The following is a 17,409-nucleotide window of genomic DNA, read 5'->3' on the forward strand; positions in this document are numbered from 1 at the left end:
ACTAAGCTGTATGCTTGTGCTAGGATATGGTCTATATCTATATCAATAGTCGAATGGCGGGATTCGAATCCCCGACCTCGTGTTCGGAAATCCGTACCCTTTTTTATTATTGATGAATTCCTCTTTACAGACATACCTATATGTCTACATTATATTGTATTATTTTGTTACTTTGTTTATTGAATTATTCCCATGGCGACCACACTATAGTGTAATTAAAATAACATTGCCAGCATGAAGCATGAAGCTAGTTATTAATTAAAAAAAATATATGATTCCAACACAATGTTTATAGCAACACTTTTGTTTACAAAGTTCTTAGTATACAATTGTAGCGATTAAACGAGGAATATGCCACGTGAGATTTGCTCGTTGTCGAGATGCATGGAATATGATTCATGAAATAATATGGAAACGTTGCATTTAGAATATGAGAGATATTCTTATAATATACTAGCTGTCGCCCACGAATCCGTGCGCGCGGAATTAAAAGAAAACTGAATCAGTAACCTATGTGTTCTTCCAGATTATGATTTACATCCTTGCCAAATTTCATCAACATCCATTGACCTGTTCAGCAGATACCTTCAGATAAACATTCATCCATCTAAACATTCGCATTTATAATATTATTAAGATAAAATTAGTAGGTTATATGAGATTAGTAAGTTAATATTAATCATCTTTGTGCAGCAATCATATAGACATGGCAGGCGTTAGGGTAGAGCGCGTGGGTGACCGCCCAAAGCGCTGCGCAGAAAGGCGCGCCAAAAGTCTGCAATTGTAAATTACACAGTACCCTATAACCCAGGTACGCCCCCCTTCCTCAATACCCTATCCCAAGACATGGTAAAAGAAAAGAGAGTGCCGTAGAAATCTCGCTCATGGCCCTAGTAGAGCTAAAACGGTTACTGCATATATGACCATATCCTCATACGTACTTTTATACATTATTAGTTATAACCAAGTCAAGTGAAAGTATTATTAGTAATGGGACTTAAACGTCGACATTTTTTTTTATATCATAAGGTGGCAAACTAGCGAGCGGCCACCTGAAATCGCTAAATAGCGAAGTGACCGTTGCCCACGGACATACGCAAGTGCATATGCGTTGCCTACCTTTAATCGACGGAGGAGAGGATGCACAGACAGAAAATATTTTCCCCTTCCATGCATCCTCTCATGCCGAAAGTCCGCTTCTACTTCCCATCCATTCCTTATGAGAAAAAGGGTGGGAAGAGAAAGAGGACTAAATTCACGCCTATCTTCTGTGTGGTCGTGGTATTTCACCGGGCGAGCCGGGCCGATTCGTGCGATGATGTTAAAGCAGGCTCTACCGCTGTTATATTTTAATAAGGCTAGTGTAGCCCCAGTACACCGGATGTCGGTACAGTGACAGTGTCGGATTATATTCCTAATGATTATGTACGTTCTTAATTATTTTGTACACTTTTAGTCAGTCGTATAATATTATTCTTTCAATTGTTTTAAGCAAAACAAATGTAAATATTATGTTCATTTATTGATAATGTGTACAACAAGTTAATAGTCACTTCCAGGGCAGTACTTGGAAACTATTATAAACAACACGTGATGTTATATTGTTCACGTGCAAAATACACATGTTACTAATTTAACAAGCCATTTAACCACAAGGAAAAACTATGTTGTCGTTATTATACTAGTAAAAATGACGTCATATGACATAATGTTATTTCATTGTTACAAATTACTAGAAGACACAGACAATATGGAAACTAACTAATATTATAAATGCGAATGTTTAGATCAGTCTTTCCCAAAGTGGGCGATAACGCCCCCTTGTGGACGCTGCAGGTCTCAAGTTGAGGGTTATAGTAAAAGTTTCGTTTAGAATTCTCCGTTAATATACATATATAGGTCACAATAATTAATTTAATATGAAGTTATAGTGGTTTTTAAATATGTGAAAATATGGGGGCGCTAAAAAAATATTTATTCACAAAGTGGGCAGTAGACAAAATAAGTTTGGGAACCACTAGTTTAGATGGATGGATGGGTGGATATTTGTTTGAAGGTACCTCTAGAACGGCTGCATGGATTTCGCTGAAATTAACCATAAATAGTCTGGAACAACACATAGACCATTAATTATGTTTTTTTTCGGACAACAGCTAGTAATAAAGTGATTAGAATGATTACTAGACGCGATATATTAAATGTTGCATTAAGATATGGAAAATTGAGGAATGGAAATATATTTTCGTATCTGTCTGTAGAAAAAAAATGTACGCTATTGATTTGTTTTGTCGGTCGATAGGTCAAGGCTTGGGTCAAATGTTTACACTACGGTTGCTATAGTGAAGCCATGTACTGTTCCGAAACACATATTATTGACTTATATATTACCTTGGATGTCCACTACAGAAACAGCTGTACATCATAATTTTATTTCCTTTTATATGCGATTTTTAACAAGCAGACTTTCTATCAAATACGTACAGTCAGCTGCATACATTTGAGTACATTTACAAAAGTTTACAAACTTGTTTAGAACTCCTGTTTCAAATATTCATATGCAATTATTCGTTAATAGTATGTATTCATGATAGGAAGCATACACACGTATATGTCCATAATACTTTTTGAAACTTTGTATACATATTTATGCTGCTGACTGTACAAGTAAAGATATCGACCAGGTTTGCAGAAACTCGGCAAAAACAGGCTCGTAGTTTTTACTAAAGTCGATTATATGCATTCGTTAAACCGGTTGTAATTCTTTAAACGTGAAACAAAAAACAATGCAAAATGAACGGCACTTGCTTGTCCTTGGGGAAATCCCGATTGTATTGCGTTATTGAATAATTGATTCATCGTTGTAACAAAATATGGTCCTTCCAAGTATAACATTTCCTGTTTGAATATATTAAAATACAAAAATAGCAAGCACATTGTATATTGGAAGATTTAAAAAAGAATCAATTTTAAATCAGTCTATTTTCTCCCCTATTCCGCTTTATAACTTAAATTCGATTGAAATATTAGTCCATTTAATCTACAGGTTTAAATAAAATGTAAAATAAATGTTAAATGTGTTTAGGTTGGATTTTTATCCAACATTAAACTACTAACAAAAAACCATCCTTTTAGACGGATTTTTGTTAGTAGCTATCTCCAGAACGGCTGCATGGATCTCGCTGAAATTTGACATGTAGAACATAGTCTGGAAGAACACATAGGCTATTAATTAGTTTTTTTTTAATTCCGCTCGGCAAGAGTCGCGGGCGAACAGTTAATAATATTTAAATGTATCCGCTCAATTAAGTTTTTACCGTGTTAAGTTATCTAAGCACCTCACGATTGTATTGTCAACTAATTCAATAGTCACGAAACTCATTTATGTACTAGTTTCAATAAAAAAATTACTCGTGATTCGAAATTAATATATACAATTTGGTATAGTTTTTATTTTTGCATTTAAAGCATTCTGTTACAAAAAAATCAATTTCTACTTCACTTCGTGTTTTTATAGACACTATGGGACAGGAACGGAGAACCTTTGTTATTAACGTGCGAATTTTCTTAAAAAAAAATTACGAGGCCATAGACTGCCATCAAATAACTTTAACTTTCAGATTACCGCATTCTAAGGCATCACTCACACTCTCCTTATGTATTAAAAAAAAACTAATTTACACTTTTTCGTAGTAAAGTAATTTTACTATCGTGTCCAAAATATTGTGTCGACTCATTATTGGCACGTGTGCCATTGGATTACCATCCATCCTGAAGGGCACTGCTATATTACTGAAAAAATCACTCATATTTTGTATTTCTGTCATCATCAACCTACACTTATCCCTATGGAGGGTCGGCACAGTATGTACTACTCCATACATCTCTATCAGCTGTCATATCTGAATCTACCCCATCTATCTCTCTGAATTTTATATTCCTAGGTAAGTAGAACAAAACGCAGTGGTGTGTAAATTTTTATGATAGTAACATTATTTTAGAGTGAGTTTCCATTGTCAAAAATATATTGCTATACTTTTCATTCTCATTGTAAAATCAATATTATTATGCGTTTGTACACGATTTTCGACAATGGAAATTCATGGTTATTAATACAGGTAGCATGTTATCACGAGTTTGTTAGTCTTAAACAGCTGTTTTTTTTATTTTCGTATCATTATAATTCTTTACATGAAAAAGTCATTAAAGATAAGGTCGACAACAAACACGTTTTCTTTGCAAACGGCCCTTTGACAGGAAAGATGTTTCGTAACACACCTTAATTGACTACGTGTGTTTATTTTAAATTGAAAATTTAAAAATCTTTCGTAAAATAAAGAGAAATCTTACTAGTATTATAAATGCGAATGTTTAGATGGATGTCTGTTAGAATGTGTCACAAGAACGGCTCAACTGATCTAGCTGAAATTTGGCATAGATGTAAAACATATGGTAGAACACAACTACAAATTAAGTTTTTCTTTTTTATTAACGCGGGGACGGAGTCGCGGGCTACAGCTAGTTTTATTATAATTACGTACCAGTTTGTCTATGGTTGAAACTCCAAGGTAGTCGATTGTAACAATATATACATGTGCAATATTTACTGAACTATAGTATATAAAGAATTGAACAGATACGACGGCTGATAAAGATTTATAACTCTGTATGTATAGTCCATACTATGTCGACCCTTCGTACGGAAAAGGGTAGGATTATTGACCTATGGTAGATCTACAGTGTAGTCAAGCAAGTTACAATATCTGCATATCTATAGTCCTGGATAACGGGCAAGTATTCATATTGGATCAGCTGCCGCTAGTGTGAAAGTAACATGCTATGAACACGTTCCTTCAATTATCTTGGCTATTGAACTAAATTCGTCTGTATTACTTAAGTACTTAAGTCTTAAGATATACTATTACATGAACCTTTAGGAAACGTGCACAAAAAAGGTACAAAGTGTCATACGATCTGACGACGTGTGAAAGCCTTAATACAGGTTCGATTGTAAATGACATACGGAAGAGCGTTATTAAAATGTACATAAGAAAATTTAAAATTGAACACACTGGTACAGTTGGTTTCGATAAACATTAACAACTTTAAATGGCAGGGATTGAAGGACTCACTGCGCAACCATAGTTTGTTTATTTAATGCTAACACTTGCTTGCGCCCACTAATCCGTCCGCGCGGAGTAAAGAAATCTTAATAAGTAACATATGTGTTCTTCCAGACTATTCTACGTCTATGCCAAATTTCAGCGAGCTCCTTTCAGCCGTTCCAGAGCCTTCTAACATACATCCATCCATCCATTCATCTATCCATATAAACTTTCGCATTTATAATATTAGTAAGAAGTAAAATATCAAAGTTAAAGTTTCTAGAAACTTACAAAATATTAATTTTATCTTTATAATGTTTCTAGAGTTAATAAGTTGACCCTAACAACGATTAAATTGATTGGTTATCGTCAGTTGCGAGCACATGGTCTCACCCACTGGTGACGTGCGTGTTCGCGAGCTGTATGTATGTATGTGTTACTGACTGAATGCTAACTTGGACATTTTATAATCGTACTAGACGTGATAAACTTTCTGTAAACTGTCTGACCGGAGCAACTGCCAATTTACAATACGTCTAATGCACTTAGTTTATAATTTGTTGGTAACATGGTTAGTCAGCCAAAGCGCATGTTAATGTATACGTTATCAACACAGATAAGACACTTGCTACTGGCAAGACAAAAGTACTTAAATTGCACTTATTGCTTAAGAACGAGTAAAATAGCTTAAAAAATATGTAGTTTTATTTCTTTGTTTATGTTTATTTATCCACAAAAATAGTCCAAATGCCAAAAAAGCTACTATTTTGTTATATGGACTTTCTTCTTACTACATTTTTAACTTAAATATTTACAGTAACATTTCTAGTATCTTATTAAGTTGAATTAAATCATCATATTTTCGACCAAGGCATCTATGGTACACCGTTGCAAACGTCTTTTCCAGACACCCTGTATTAAGAGACACACGGTATTCATTTTACTAACCATGAAACTCAAAGAAAAGTATTATAACAATGTCTATGACTTAATGACAGCGACCTTTGACTTCACTTTAAAAAACAATAAACATTGTAAGCTAATCGCAGACCTCACATCTTCGCCACGGATCACTGTAATGATTAGTGACGTAAAACCGTGGAACATTCCTTGTGCTAATTACTAGAATATACGTCATTTAATTGACGCGCAAAGATTTCCTATAAAAAGTACTATTCAGGATTAATTGTCCTACTGACAGACCGCTCTAATAATTTTTACGTTTAACAAGACTTTTTGCAGCTTTTTTTCTTAGTGAACCAAAAGGAGAAACACCTTCTTCGGCTTATTAATTACTTAAATTTTTTTTAACAATTTGTCGTCCACAACTCCGTCCGCGTGGAATAAAAAAAAACTTAATAAGTAGTCTATGTGTTCTTCCAGAATGTTCTACATCTGTGCCAAATTTCAGCGAGATACATGCAACTGTTCCGGAGATACCTTCTAGCAAATAAAATACATCCATCTAAACTATATCCCATTTATAATATTTGTAAGATTAGTGACATATTTGTTATATGTTCATTTCAATTTAATAGAAATTGATTTCATGAAATACGTCTAAAATATACAGTTATTTTAAACAAACCAGTTTTAAATGTTTCGCGGTGTCACTGAGCTGTACATTCTTGTGGTATGTGAAATCACACGTTTGAGCACAACGCAACGCTAACAAACACGTTTCCGTTCACTATGCCAATTTTGTGTTTGCATATTATGCAATTAAATTAAATTACTACGAAAGGCAAATATTTCGATCCCGCGCACGCCGCGCCGCGCCGCGCATGTTGTCCGCAAAATGTCAACGTCGCATACAAATTGTTATTCGGCCAAGGATTTTTGTGTAAACTACGATATTTATGAATACTGTTTGGTATTATTATATTCCAATCATGGATTTCCACTATAAGAATGTTTTGAATAATGAAATCTGGCTATAATGGCTCGCAATATCGGCTAGGGCACACCCTTGCGCGGGCTTTCCTCCACCAAAGGACCAAACGTGCAAGTTACGAAGAGATGCTCTTAAAAGCTAACAACGAGCCGCCATTAATTTTGGATCTTATTATACTAAAAGTTATCTATCTATACAATTAATAAGCTTAAAAAATCGTATTTTATGAACTTGATGTATTTGCGTTGCGGATAACGAAATTCAATTTATAAAATTTTTGTCTATATGTCTTGCTTCTTGGTAATATTTTTTTCGATGGAACTGTGCCAAAAATAAAACTATCGAATCTATTGATTTATTTTAATTTAATCGTGGAATTGAAAGAAGGATAAGTTTTGAATAACATAGACAATAAATAGAACCTTGTAATAAATTATTCATGGTTATAAAATTTAAAGAACCTTGTGGAAATATTGAACATAAATATGTTTATCGTTTATTAATACTTTGTTACTTAGTTTCAAGTGAGTATTAAGTTACTTCCTTCTGCGATTTTTATATAAAATAGCTAGCTTACATTTCGAAATAATTTTTCATAGTCGTTGGAATTTAACCTGGCATTAAAGATGCAAAGACTTGTAGAAAACTTCTACACTTCTATATCTTACTAATATTATAAATGCGAATGTTTGGATGGATGGATGTTTGTTTGAAAGTATCTAGAGAACGGCTGTAAGGATCTAGTTGAAATTTTGCTTTATTTTTAGTTTAGTTGTAGAACATGGTCTGGATGAACACATAGGCTACTATTTTTTTTATTCCACGCGGAATGATTTGCGGGCGACAGCTAGTCTCTTCATAATTGATTTCTTATGAATTATAAGTCATCTTTTGAATTTCGAAAAAACATGATTTTTTTTTTAATCTGTGCTCATGTCAATTTCTAATTATTGACTGTCATCGCATGAGTTTGACATAACGTACAAATTCTTGCGATGGCACGTAACAACTTGTGAATGGAATGCCTTACAAAAAGCGTGACGTTATCGATGTACGTAACTACGTTATGAAATGGTCACCAAGCTGCCAATGTCGGTCAATGCTGGCGTGTTGACACCTAGCTGTAGCAAAATGAGTCGTAATTCTCAAACAGAAAATATTGGTCTTAAACTAAATTTATGTGAAAACTAGCTGTTGGCCGCGATTTCGTCCACGAATAATTAAAGAAATACTATCGCTTTTACAAATTTCACATTGTAACAAACATCCATCCATCTAAACTTTCGCATTAATAATATAAGTAAGGCTAGCTCACGTGACTGAATCCTCGCGGAATCCAAAATAAACTTAATTAGTAACCTATGTGTTCTTCCAAACTATGTGCTATAACTATACCAAGTTCAGGAGATACGTAAACAAACATCCATCCGTTTTTCACATTAGTATTTTTCAATTTCCAATGTAAGATTACTAGTGGCATCGCTGTAGAATCTATTTGCAAAGCTAATCTTAATGAACAAACAAACAAAACCACATTAAGGCTAAAGTAACAGTCAAGCCCAAAGTGGCCAAACCCCGGAAAAGATAAGATGCGATAAAATCAACATCACACACACGCGCGCGCACACACATGCATACACACGCACATATACAACAATGCACATACTGTCTAGAGGTTTTGCTATCTTGAATTATCCTCTTAAAGATATAATATATCGAAAAAATTGTGAATCTGTGATGACTAATACAAAGTTTATTATCGCCCTCGACGACGTCAGCGCAGAATTTAAAACAAAACATAAAACAGACATACAGACAAAATTATTTAAAATTGAAAATTGGTTCGTTCATGATTCTAGACACAACGTTATAATTAAAATGATTAGATTTAGTAAGCCATGAAAGTTAGCTATATTCTCACTACGACTAGTACAAAAATCAAAGAATATGTTTTAATAATTAATTTAAAATTTTATCACATAGCCAGTTTTAAAGAACATTTTTAGTCAACATAAGTCAATGAAACTAGATTACATAATAAAAATAATATTTTTTTTTACAAATACACGGAAGATTTAGTAATAAATTAACACAATTTGAAAACAAATATCACTAAAAAATACGTTGTTTGTTTTATATTTTACAATCCGAATACTAAATACATTGCAATCCCAAATTCAATAAGCGTAATGCGAACAAAAGATTCCCTTTAAAATGGAAAACATTATTCAATTTAGTTGATTTTCTATAATTAATATTATGCGCCAGTGCAATAAAGCTTTGCTTTAATATAAAATTGTTTCTTAATCTAAGGTTGTTTTCGCACTATCGAATTTATAGGTCAATGTACAGTGTGTTAAGTCAACTAGAGACTCATCATAATTAAAAAAAAACTAACAGACCGAAAAGTTCGCTTCAACCTGTTTTTTACAAGTGGAATTTTAGTAGCGCGAAATGTAAAGGACCAAATCTTTTCGGTCCGACTATCGGCTCGTCAAGGTCAGTCACTGGTTTCTGCCATTCGTTGTAATAAGAGGCTTCTCCATGGTTGTGTTGCGCGTGCGCATAATACACGTCTCTTTAATCTTTTTTAATATGATTTAAATATGTTTTATAATAATCAAAGTGTATTAACCATGGTCTTAAATGTGTCTAAATTTGTGGCAAAAATGACAACTAAGTGTAATGCAATTCCAAACAAAGTATATACAAATAAAATATCTGTTTAGTGATTTTTTTTGTTTTAAACGATGCTGAGACGACAGTTATCGCATGAGTCCGGTAAAACCGCTCTCATCAGAGCACATGAGGAATATTTAGATAGACGGTAAGTTTCCGTATAGTTTTATTTATGTAGGAAACAAAACGTAAAGTACTTACATAGTTTATTTCCTCACACAGAGTTGTAAGTGTACTTAAGCTGCCAGAGTAGATTTCTCTTACTAAAACTACATATGACACCGGTTGCTGACTAGACTTGTTATTGTCGCCAGCGACTCCGTCCGCGCTGTATTAAAAGAAAATAAAATTAGTAGCCTATGTGTTCTTCCAGACTATGTTCTACATCTGTGCCAAATTTCATCAAGATCCGTTGAGCCGTTGTGGAGATAACCTTAAACAAACATGCAATCTAAACTTACGCATTTATAATATAAGTAAGACGTAAGATTAGTAGATATTTAAAATATTTTAAATGAATCTGTCACTAATTTCATCGTCATCAGCTCACTATATGTCCCCACCGTGGGGCTAGGAGCCTACCCTAAGTTAAGGGTGACTAGGCCATAGTCAACCACGCTGGCCAAGTGCGGGTTGGTTGACTTTACACATATCTTTGAATTTATTCACAGATATGTGCAGGTTGCATCACGATGTTTTCCTTCACCGTAATTAATTTATTAGAATCATTTTTTTATCATATCACAAAAGTCTACTTTGTCTTAGTTTAAAAACAAAAGCTTCGATAAATTTCTGAAAAATTGGAAAATCATTAACGTTATTGATTACACTAGTTTATCGAACTACTTATGTTCTTATCGTGCAATGCAATAGACAGGGAGTATACTAACGTATAAATACGTATACGTTACGACCGTATAATAAGAACGTCATCGTCAGCTCATATATAATGTCCCTAGCGAGAGGCTCAGAGCATACCCAAATAAGGGTGACTAGGCCATAGTTAATCTCACTGACTCAATGAGGGTTGATTTCAAATAATATCTATGAATTTCATAGTAGATCAGTGCAGGTTGCATCACGATGTTCTTCACCGTAATAACGACGGATTTAATACATATAAAATTTCGAAAATTCAAAATATCATTGGTATATGTCTGGGATCGAACCTGGACGTGTAGATTTCGGTTTGATCCGGTCAAGTGCCACCGACGCTCCTAATAATATAAGAAATCTTTGACAAATAAATGGCTTTGGCGTACGACCGAAATAATCTGGAATAATGCGTTTAATTTTATAGTAAGGAAATGATTTAAAGTTACGTTATTTTGCATTTACTTCTTGGATCGTAAAAAATAAATAATCACATTGTGTTCGCTGTACAACTGTTTGTTTTTCCACTAAGAATATAAATAAAAGTTACAATTTATGGAAATTTTACAAGTAACTGTTAATTGAATTTTGACCATATTTTTATATTTATTTATCTAATACTAGCTGTCGCCCGCGACTACGTCTGCGCTTAATAAAAAAAATAATAAGTAGCCTATGTGTTCCGTCAGATTATGATCTATATGTATACCAAATTTCATCGACATTCGTTCAACCGTTCTGGAGATACCTTCAAACAAACATCCATCCAAAAAATCGCATTTAAAATATTAGTAAGATGGTTAAAATCAGTAGCTAAATATTCAGTTTTAGGTAAAGATCTAGAATGTTTGTTTTTAATTAGTTTTTTTTAGATTATATTCGTAAAAGGTCATTTGCATCCAAAAACGGTATAAAAGTAGCATTATTGTAAATTCATTAGCAAGGTCATACAGGTTAATACAAAACTTTGTTCACGTACCTACCTCGTTCCCAATGTATACAGGATGATCCAAATTGTAATTTTTTATATTATAAGGTGGCATAAACGCAAGCTGTTCGCCGAAATAGTGAAACAAATGCTGTCCATAGCCATCCGCAATTGCAGATGTGTTGCCGACCTTTTAATCGACGGAGGAAGGGACGCACAGAAAGATACTCGTAATATTTATCTTTCCTATGCGTCCCTACCTCCGTCAAATCTACTTCACCTCTCCCTTCCAGGAAGCGAAAAAGGGCAAAAATCAGGCCTCCGGTACCAAACTGTGCTAAGATAATTTAACTATTTTTGTCTAAATGCGCATACCTCAAGAACATAAATTATTGAAAATACATGAATAATGTCAAATGTTTAAAAAAAACATCAAATATCGTAGCCCAAGTAAATTATATAAAAACGCAATGAATATTTTTCCATGCACAAACCTTCTCTAGCGCCCTTAGAATGCATGCAATAAGCTTTTAATTTACCTACAAATGCCTTAAATCATTTAATACTGGTACAAACAACCTGTATTTACTTTTTAATTCAATGAATATATTATGAATGCGGACGCCATTTTATTTGGCTTGTCATTTATAAACAAAGTCTATGATGTGTACGGTCGCGTTATGAATTGGATACGTTCAGGTATTTTCGGAATTTAATTTTTAATTAAGCAATTTAAAATATTGCTATCCCTTTCATTCTTATTGGAAAAATAGAGATGATATGTTATTAAACAGTTTCAATAGTGGAAATTCAGTCATAAAGAGTTGATTAATATCTTTATTGCATACTAGCGGTCGCTCGCGACTTCGTCAGGGCATGATTGTTTTTTTATATTATTATATAATGTATAGATGTTTCAATCTATAACAAATCTACGTTATTTTTAGTCATTAATTTGAAACTAACAAACAAAAAATACCTCGTTAAGTTAGTATTTAGAATAATGGTAATCTTAGTACGTGTGTAAAATAACATTGTACGATATTCTTGTTGCAGGAGGACCAGATCTCTGAACGCACCATCTCCCATCCAGCAGTTTGGACCATGTGGCAGGATAATGAAGAACTCGGCAATGGTTATGTATGTTATTTCCATCATGTTGTTTTTAGGATTCCGTACCTTGTAAGGAAAAAAACGCAATCCTTATAACATGACTTTGTTGTCCGTCCGTGTGTCTGTCAAGACACTTTTTTAATTATAAGACTAATTTGACATACAGTACCGAAACGAAACAATAATACTTACATACATAAGCAAAACTGTAGAATTTTTCGTTTTAGGAAAAGATTTATAAATATTCTTTCCATTAAAAAATTACATTAAAAACAAAGATACTCTATTCATTCGGATGCTGTCATGAGAAGTCGACTAATCAAGTTGCTAGCCATTAATTACAATTAAACAGTATTTAAATTGGTGTGTTACTATTCCAGGCAAATCCAGGACCCGGCGTCGCAACGGCTGACCTGGTACAAACCGCCACTGACGGTGCTCGTCATCAAGAAGGTGCACGATGCCAGTATACTGGCATCCTTCGTGCAGCTCGTTCACTGGCTCGTTCATGTAAGGATATTTTTAGTGTCTGTTTCCACTTAGAGTGTAGTATTGTGACTCTACCTTCGCTCATCTCTTGTACAAACTCTACGTTGCGACGAGGTAGCGAAATTTCAAACATACAGGTTCAGGTCCACGTAAACGCGGACGCGGTGAGCTAATTACAGTCGACAGACACAATTTATAGAAGACAATTTCAAATGTAATTATAAACACACACTTAATGCTTTAGGAATGCCTAAAAGTTAAACTCCAAATTATTGCATTCATATTTTTTTCTTTAAGATATTTATCTGAAATAGGTTGCCAGTCACAATTTATTAATTAATGTTCAGTTGATTATAAGTATAAATTAAAGGCAATGTCATGAATCAAGATAACTACAAAGGGAAAGGTCGATGACCAGCCGTCACCGCAGACCGCATGTCTATTAGCAGACCACAGTGAATCTAGACCAATCTAAATCTAACGCCTATGTGTCATTTGAACGACCTCTGTTGTAATTACTGATGAAAATAAATCATGTAATTAATAACACAACACGAGCATTCGTCTCACTAATATTATAAGTGAGAATGTTTGGATGTATAGATGGATGGAAGTTATTAAAATGTATCCGTAGAAGGCTCAACGGAATTCGATTAAAATTATCATAGATGTACAACATAGTCTGGTAGAACGCATAAGTTATTATATTTTTTTTTATAATTGTAGCCGAAGAAGTCGCGGGCGAGCAACTGTATAAATAAATTAATAAATTAAGTAGACACCATTGCGGAGTCAGTCGACATGTCAAGGTGCCCTGCACAAAACGTAGATAATATACGTATCATTTTGTGTGAAAATAAAATAAATTCTATTTTTATATCACAAAAAGTTTTTAAGTGGCTCATAATCTCAGCGCACGTTAAGACCGGGATAAGATCTCGTTGACATTCTAACCTACATTTAAGTCAAGTTGTGGCAACGATTCCGTCATGTCTAAAGTTTTAATTATGTAGTATAGCTATCGCCTGCGGTTCCGTCCCTGTGGAATTTAAAAAAAAAACTTAAAAAGTAACCTAAGTGTTTTCCCAGACTATGTTTTATATCTATGCCAAATTACAACGAGATCCGTTTAGTCGTTGTGTAGTTACCTTCTAATAAACATCCATTCGATCATCGATCTAAAATTTCGTATTTATAATATTAGTAGGATTAGAAATTCCCGTCATCGTATAATCAGACCAGGTCTTCTGTGGATCCCAGAGATTCCTGGACTAATTTGTAATCACAAATATTTTTAACCTATTTTTATTTATGCTATGGTTGAAATGTTCTAGGACAAAAGTATGGTAGTGTTCGTGGAGGCGGCGGTTCTAGATGACACATTATTGGCTGAGTACGGAGACTTCGCGTCAGTACGGGAGCGGCTGATGACATTCCGCGCTGGCACTGACGACCTCACTGACAAAATCGACTTCATCATCTGCCTCGGAGGTGATGGCACGCTGCTGCATGCTAGCTCACTCTTTCAGGTTAGCTGACATTTCAAATATGAAGGATAGAACAAGATGGCCGACAAATCTGTCAAAAATCAGTATTGGATTTTACGTTTCAAAAAAAAAATTTCTATTCAATTATAGAAATTAAAATAAAAAAATAAAAAAAATTCTAATTAAGCTATGACGTTATAGTTTCATTTTTTTCTGTTCATTTTGAGTTTCGAATAATGTGTATGAAATATTATATAGACATCCTTTTCATTCCCTTTGGAGAAACAGAGACAACAACATTGGGTTAATGACCTCCCAGTTGTCATATTTAATTATTTCTGTTAGTATTGTTCTATGTAAGGAGTAAGAACAAAGAGCAGTTGTACTTGTCTATACAATTGCTACTGACCTATTGTAAGGTAGAGAATTTAACTCATTTCTTACTCTAATATATTTGAAATTTATTTATATGGGTTTCTACTTCCAAATAGCTGTAAAAAAACTTTATCGTGCCATTATAAAATTCATTCAATTAAAAAAAAAAATTGTCAAAATAATTTGAAATCAGAACATCGACAGTTAAAATTACGGTAATATTTATATAAATTCTACAAATATGGGATTTAATTATCGCATTTATGGAAAAAAAAATAAAATATTCATACAGTTTTTGTTTATTTGTAAGATAACTCAGTGTAAGCCAGTGCTATGATAATTTAAAAGCAAAAAGTTGCAATATTTTTATTTTCTTTTCAGCAATCCGTCCCTCCAGTGATGGCTTTCCACCTGGGTTCTCTCGGGTTTCTGACGCCTTTCGAATTCAACAATTTCCAAGACCAAGTTATGAATGTGCTAGAAGGTATATTGATTTCATATTTATTTTTTACTTTTATGTGGCAATGATTTGATTTCTTTATTGATTCTTGTATTCACATCTTTATATATAAAAGTTGTTTTAAAATTTAAATACATTACGTTTTTTTACGTAGCTTTCAAATATGTTGGTGGCTCAAAGGCCCAAGGTCAACGTCATGTTGCGCAGAACGCTTCCCCCGCATCCCGCTGCACCTAAAATAGTGTTGTTCGCAGCAACTAAGATAGTCTCTAAACTATTTATTCATATGTTCCTTTTTGACCTCTTGCTCCCTAAACAAATGAACCGATTATGACGAGTGAAGTTTCATACGATTCGTATTATTCTTCTGAGTGTTATAAACATATAAAACATACATTTAGTTGGGTTTTTGTGTTTTTATTAACAAATAGTGTTTAATACCAGGTCATGCCGCATTAACGTTGCGGTCACGTTTGCAATGCGTGGTGCTGCGGAAGACGAGTAGCGAAGATAAGAATAAGAAGAAGCCGACCACTATCTTGGTGCTGAACGAGGTGGTGGTCGACCGCGGACCCTCACCATACCTCTCCAACATCGATCTGTTCCTCGACGGCAAACATATCACCTCTGTACAGGGCGACGGTAATATTTTTTTTTAATTTAAATATAAAACATCCATCCATCCATCTAAAAATTCGCATTTATAATATTAGTAATAGATATATGATAGTTAATTTAATTTTGCAGGTCTGATAGTATCAACACCGACGGGCAGTACGGCATACGCGGTGGCTGCCGGCGCCAGCATGATACATCCCTCTGTACCCGCCATCATGGTGACCCCCATCTGCCCACACTCACTCTCCTTCCGACCCATTGTGGTACCCGCTGGAGTAGAACTCAAGGTAACTATGGTCTCTAGTGTCTGGTCCCAAATCAATTTATCAATTAGATATATTAATATGTCTCCTCAAAATTATATTTTAATAAGTAGATATAATACTCAAAACTTACATAAAATCCATCTTACATAATTTTGTTGAATCAGTCTAGTTGCACTATAAAAAATTATAATAATATTCCGTGATGACCACTTCCTTAAAAATGACCACCAAGATATAAGTTTGGAAGGTAAACTTATGGGTAGAAAAGATGGATAAAATATGAAAAACTCAATAGTTCACTAGATGTTAATATAAATATCACTCATCACAGATTTTCAGAGGATAACGTTAATGAAACTAATATTATAGATAGCATTGTCACCGGAGGCGCGAAACGCGATGTGGGTGTCATTCGACGGCCGCAACCGACAAGCCTTGCAGCACGGAGATAGGTATATGAAGTCACGCAGACCTCAACGCTCTGCTCTAACGAACGCCACTAATGCTTTTATGTATATTATCTGTGCCTTTTCACATATTTTTATCTATACTAATTATGACATTTGACGTTTGTAACTGTCAAATACAATTTTGACATTTGTCTATTAGAGAACAGAATTGCTTAGTTTACATTTATAAAAACATGTGAAGAGGTTTTATATGTAAGTATTGTTAGTTTTAGTGTAGATAAAAAATCCGGTTTGAATAGATAGTAGATGAAGTTCGCGGGATTGTTTCAGATAACTCCTAGCGTAGAGGCGCGTAATGTCGCCTGCGTTTCATTCGACGGTCGCTCGCAGTTGACGCTTAGACCAGGCGATAGGTAACCTATGAAATTTTGGTCTAAACGGGAGGTTCGATGACTAGGAAAAATGGTCCAGTCATAAACATTGTTCTTATGGTCTTTACATAAATCATTAGGTGACGGTGATATCATAAATCCTGCGGACGGATTTAAACTTCAATACAGTATCACCAGATTAGAGATTCTATTCACTATTTTAAAAAGATTAATATAAATTTATCAACATTTTAGGTTTATACGATATTAAAAAAAAAAGGTTATATCAGTGACAAAAAAAAGAAAAAAATAGTTTTGATTCAATAGTACTTTATTTAAAAAAA

The 17,409-nt window shown here is 34.0% G+C and overlaps 1 protein-coding gene across 6 annotated transcripts in view; it reads left to right on the plus strand.

The window, feature by feature from the left end:
- The window catches only part of LOC106126738 (NAD kinase), a 34,770-nt gene that overhangs the window by 15,937 nt on the left and 1,424 nt on the right, over positions 1 to 17,409 (plus strand). For 3 of the 6 annotated variants that reach the window (XM_013324559.1, XM_013324561.1, XM_013324557.1), the window contains 7 exons: positions 12,533 to 12,616; positions 12,970 to 13,099; positions 14,413 to 14,607; positions 15,322 to 15,424; positions 15,845 to 16,042; positions 16,148 to 16,305; positions 16,654 to 16,736. In XM_013324559.1, coding sequence (XP_013180013.1) covers positions 12,533 to 12,616; positions 12,970 to 13,099; positions 14,413 to 14,607; positions 15,322 to 15,424; positions 15,845 to 16,042; positions 16,148 to 16,305; positions 16,654 to 16,736 — 951 coding nt within the window. Of the gene's footprint in view, positions 1 to 9,522; positions 9,824 to 12,135; positions 12,176 to 12,532; positions 12,617 to 12,969; positions 13,100 to 14,412; positions 14,608 to 15,321; positions 15,425 to 15,844; positions 16,043 to 16,147; positions 16,306 to 16,653; positions 16,737 to 17,024; positions 17,108 to 17,409 lie in introns of those variants that run through there. The other 3 variants (XM_013324560.1, XM_013324562.1, XM_013324558.1) reach the window with 3 other exon arrangements.

This window comes from Papilio xuthus, unplaced genomic scaffold (genome assembly GCF_000836235.2).
Source record: "Papilio xuthus unplaced genomic scaffold, Pxut_1.1 DF824992.1, whole genome shotgun sequence".
NCBI lineage: Eukaryota > Metazoa > Arthropoda > Insecta > Lepidoptera > Papilionidae > Papilio > Papilio xuthus.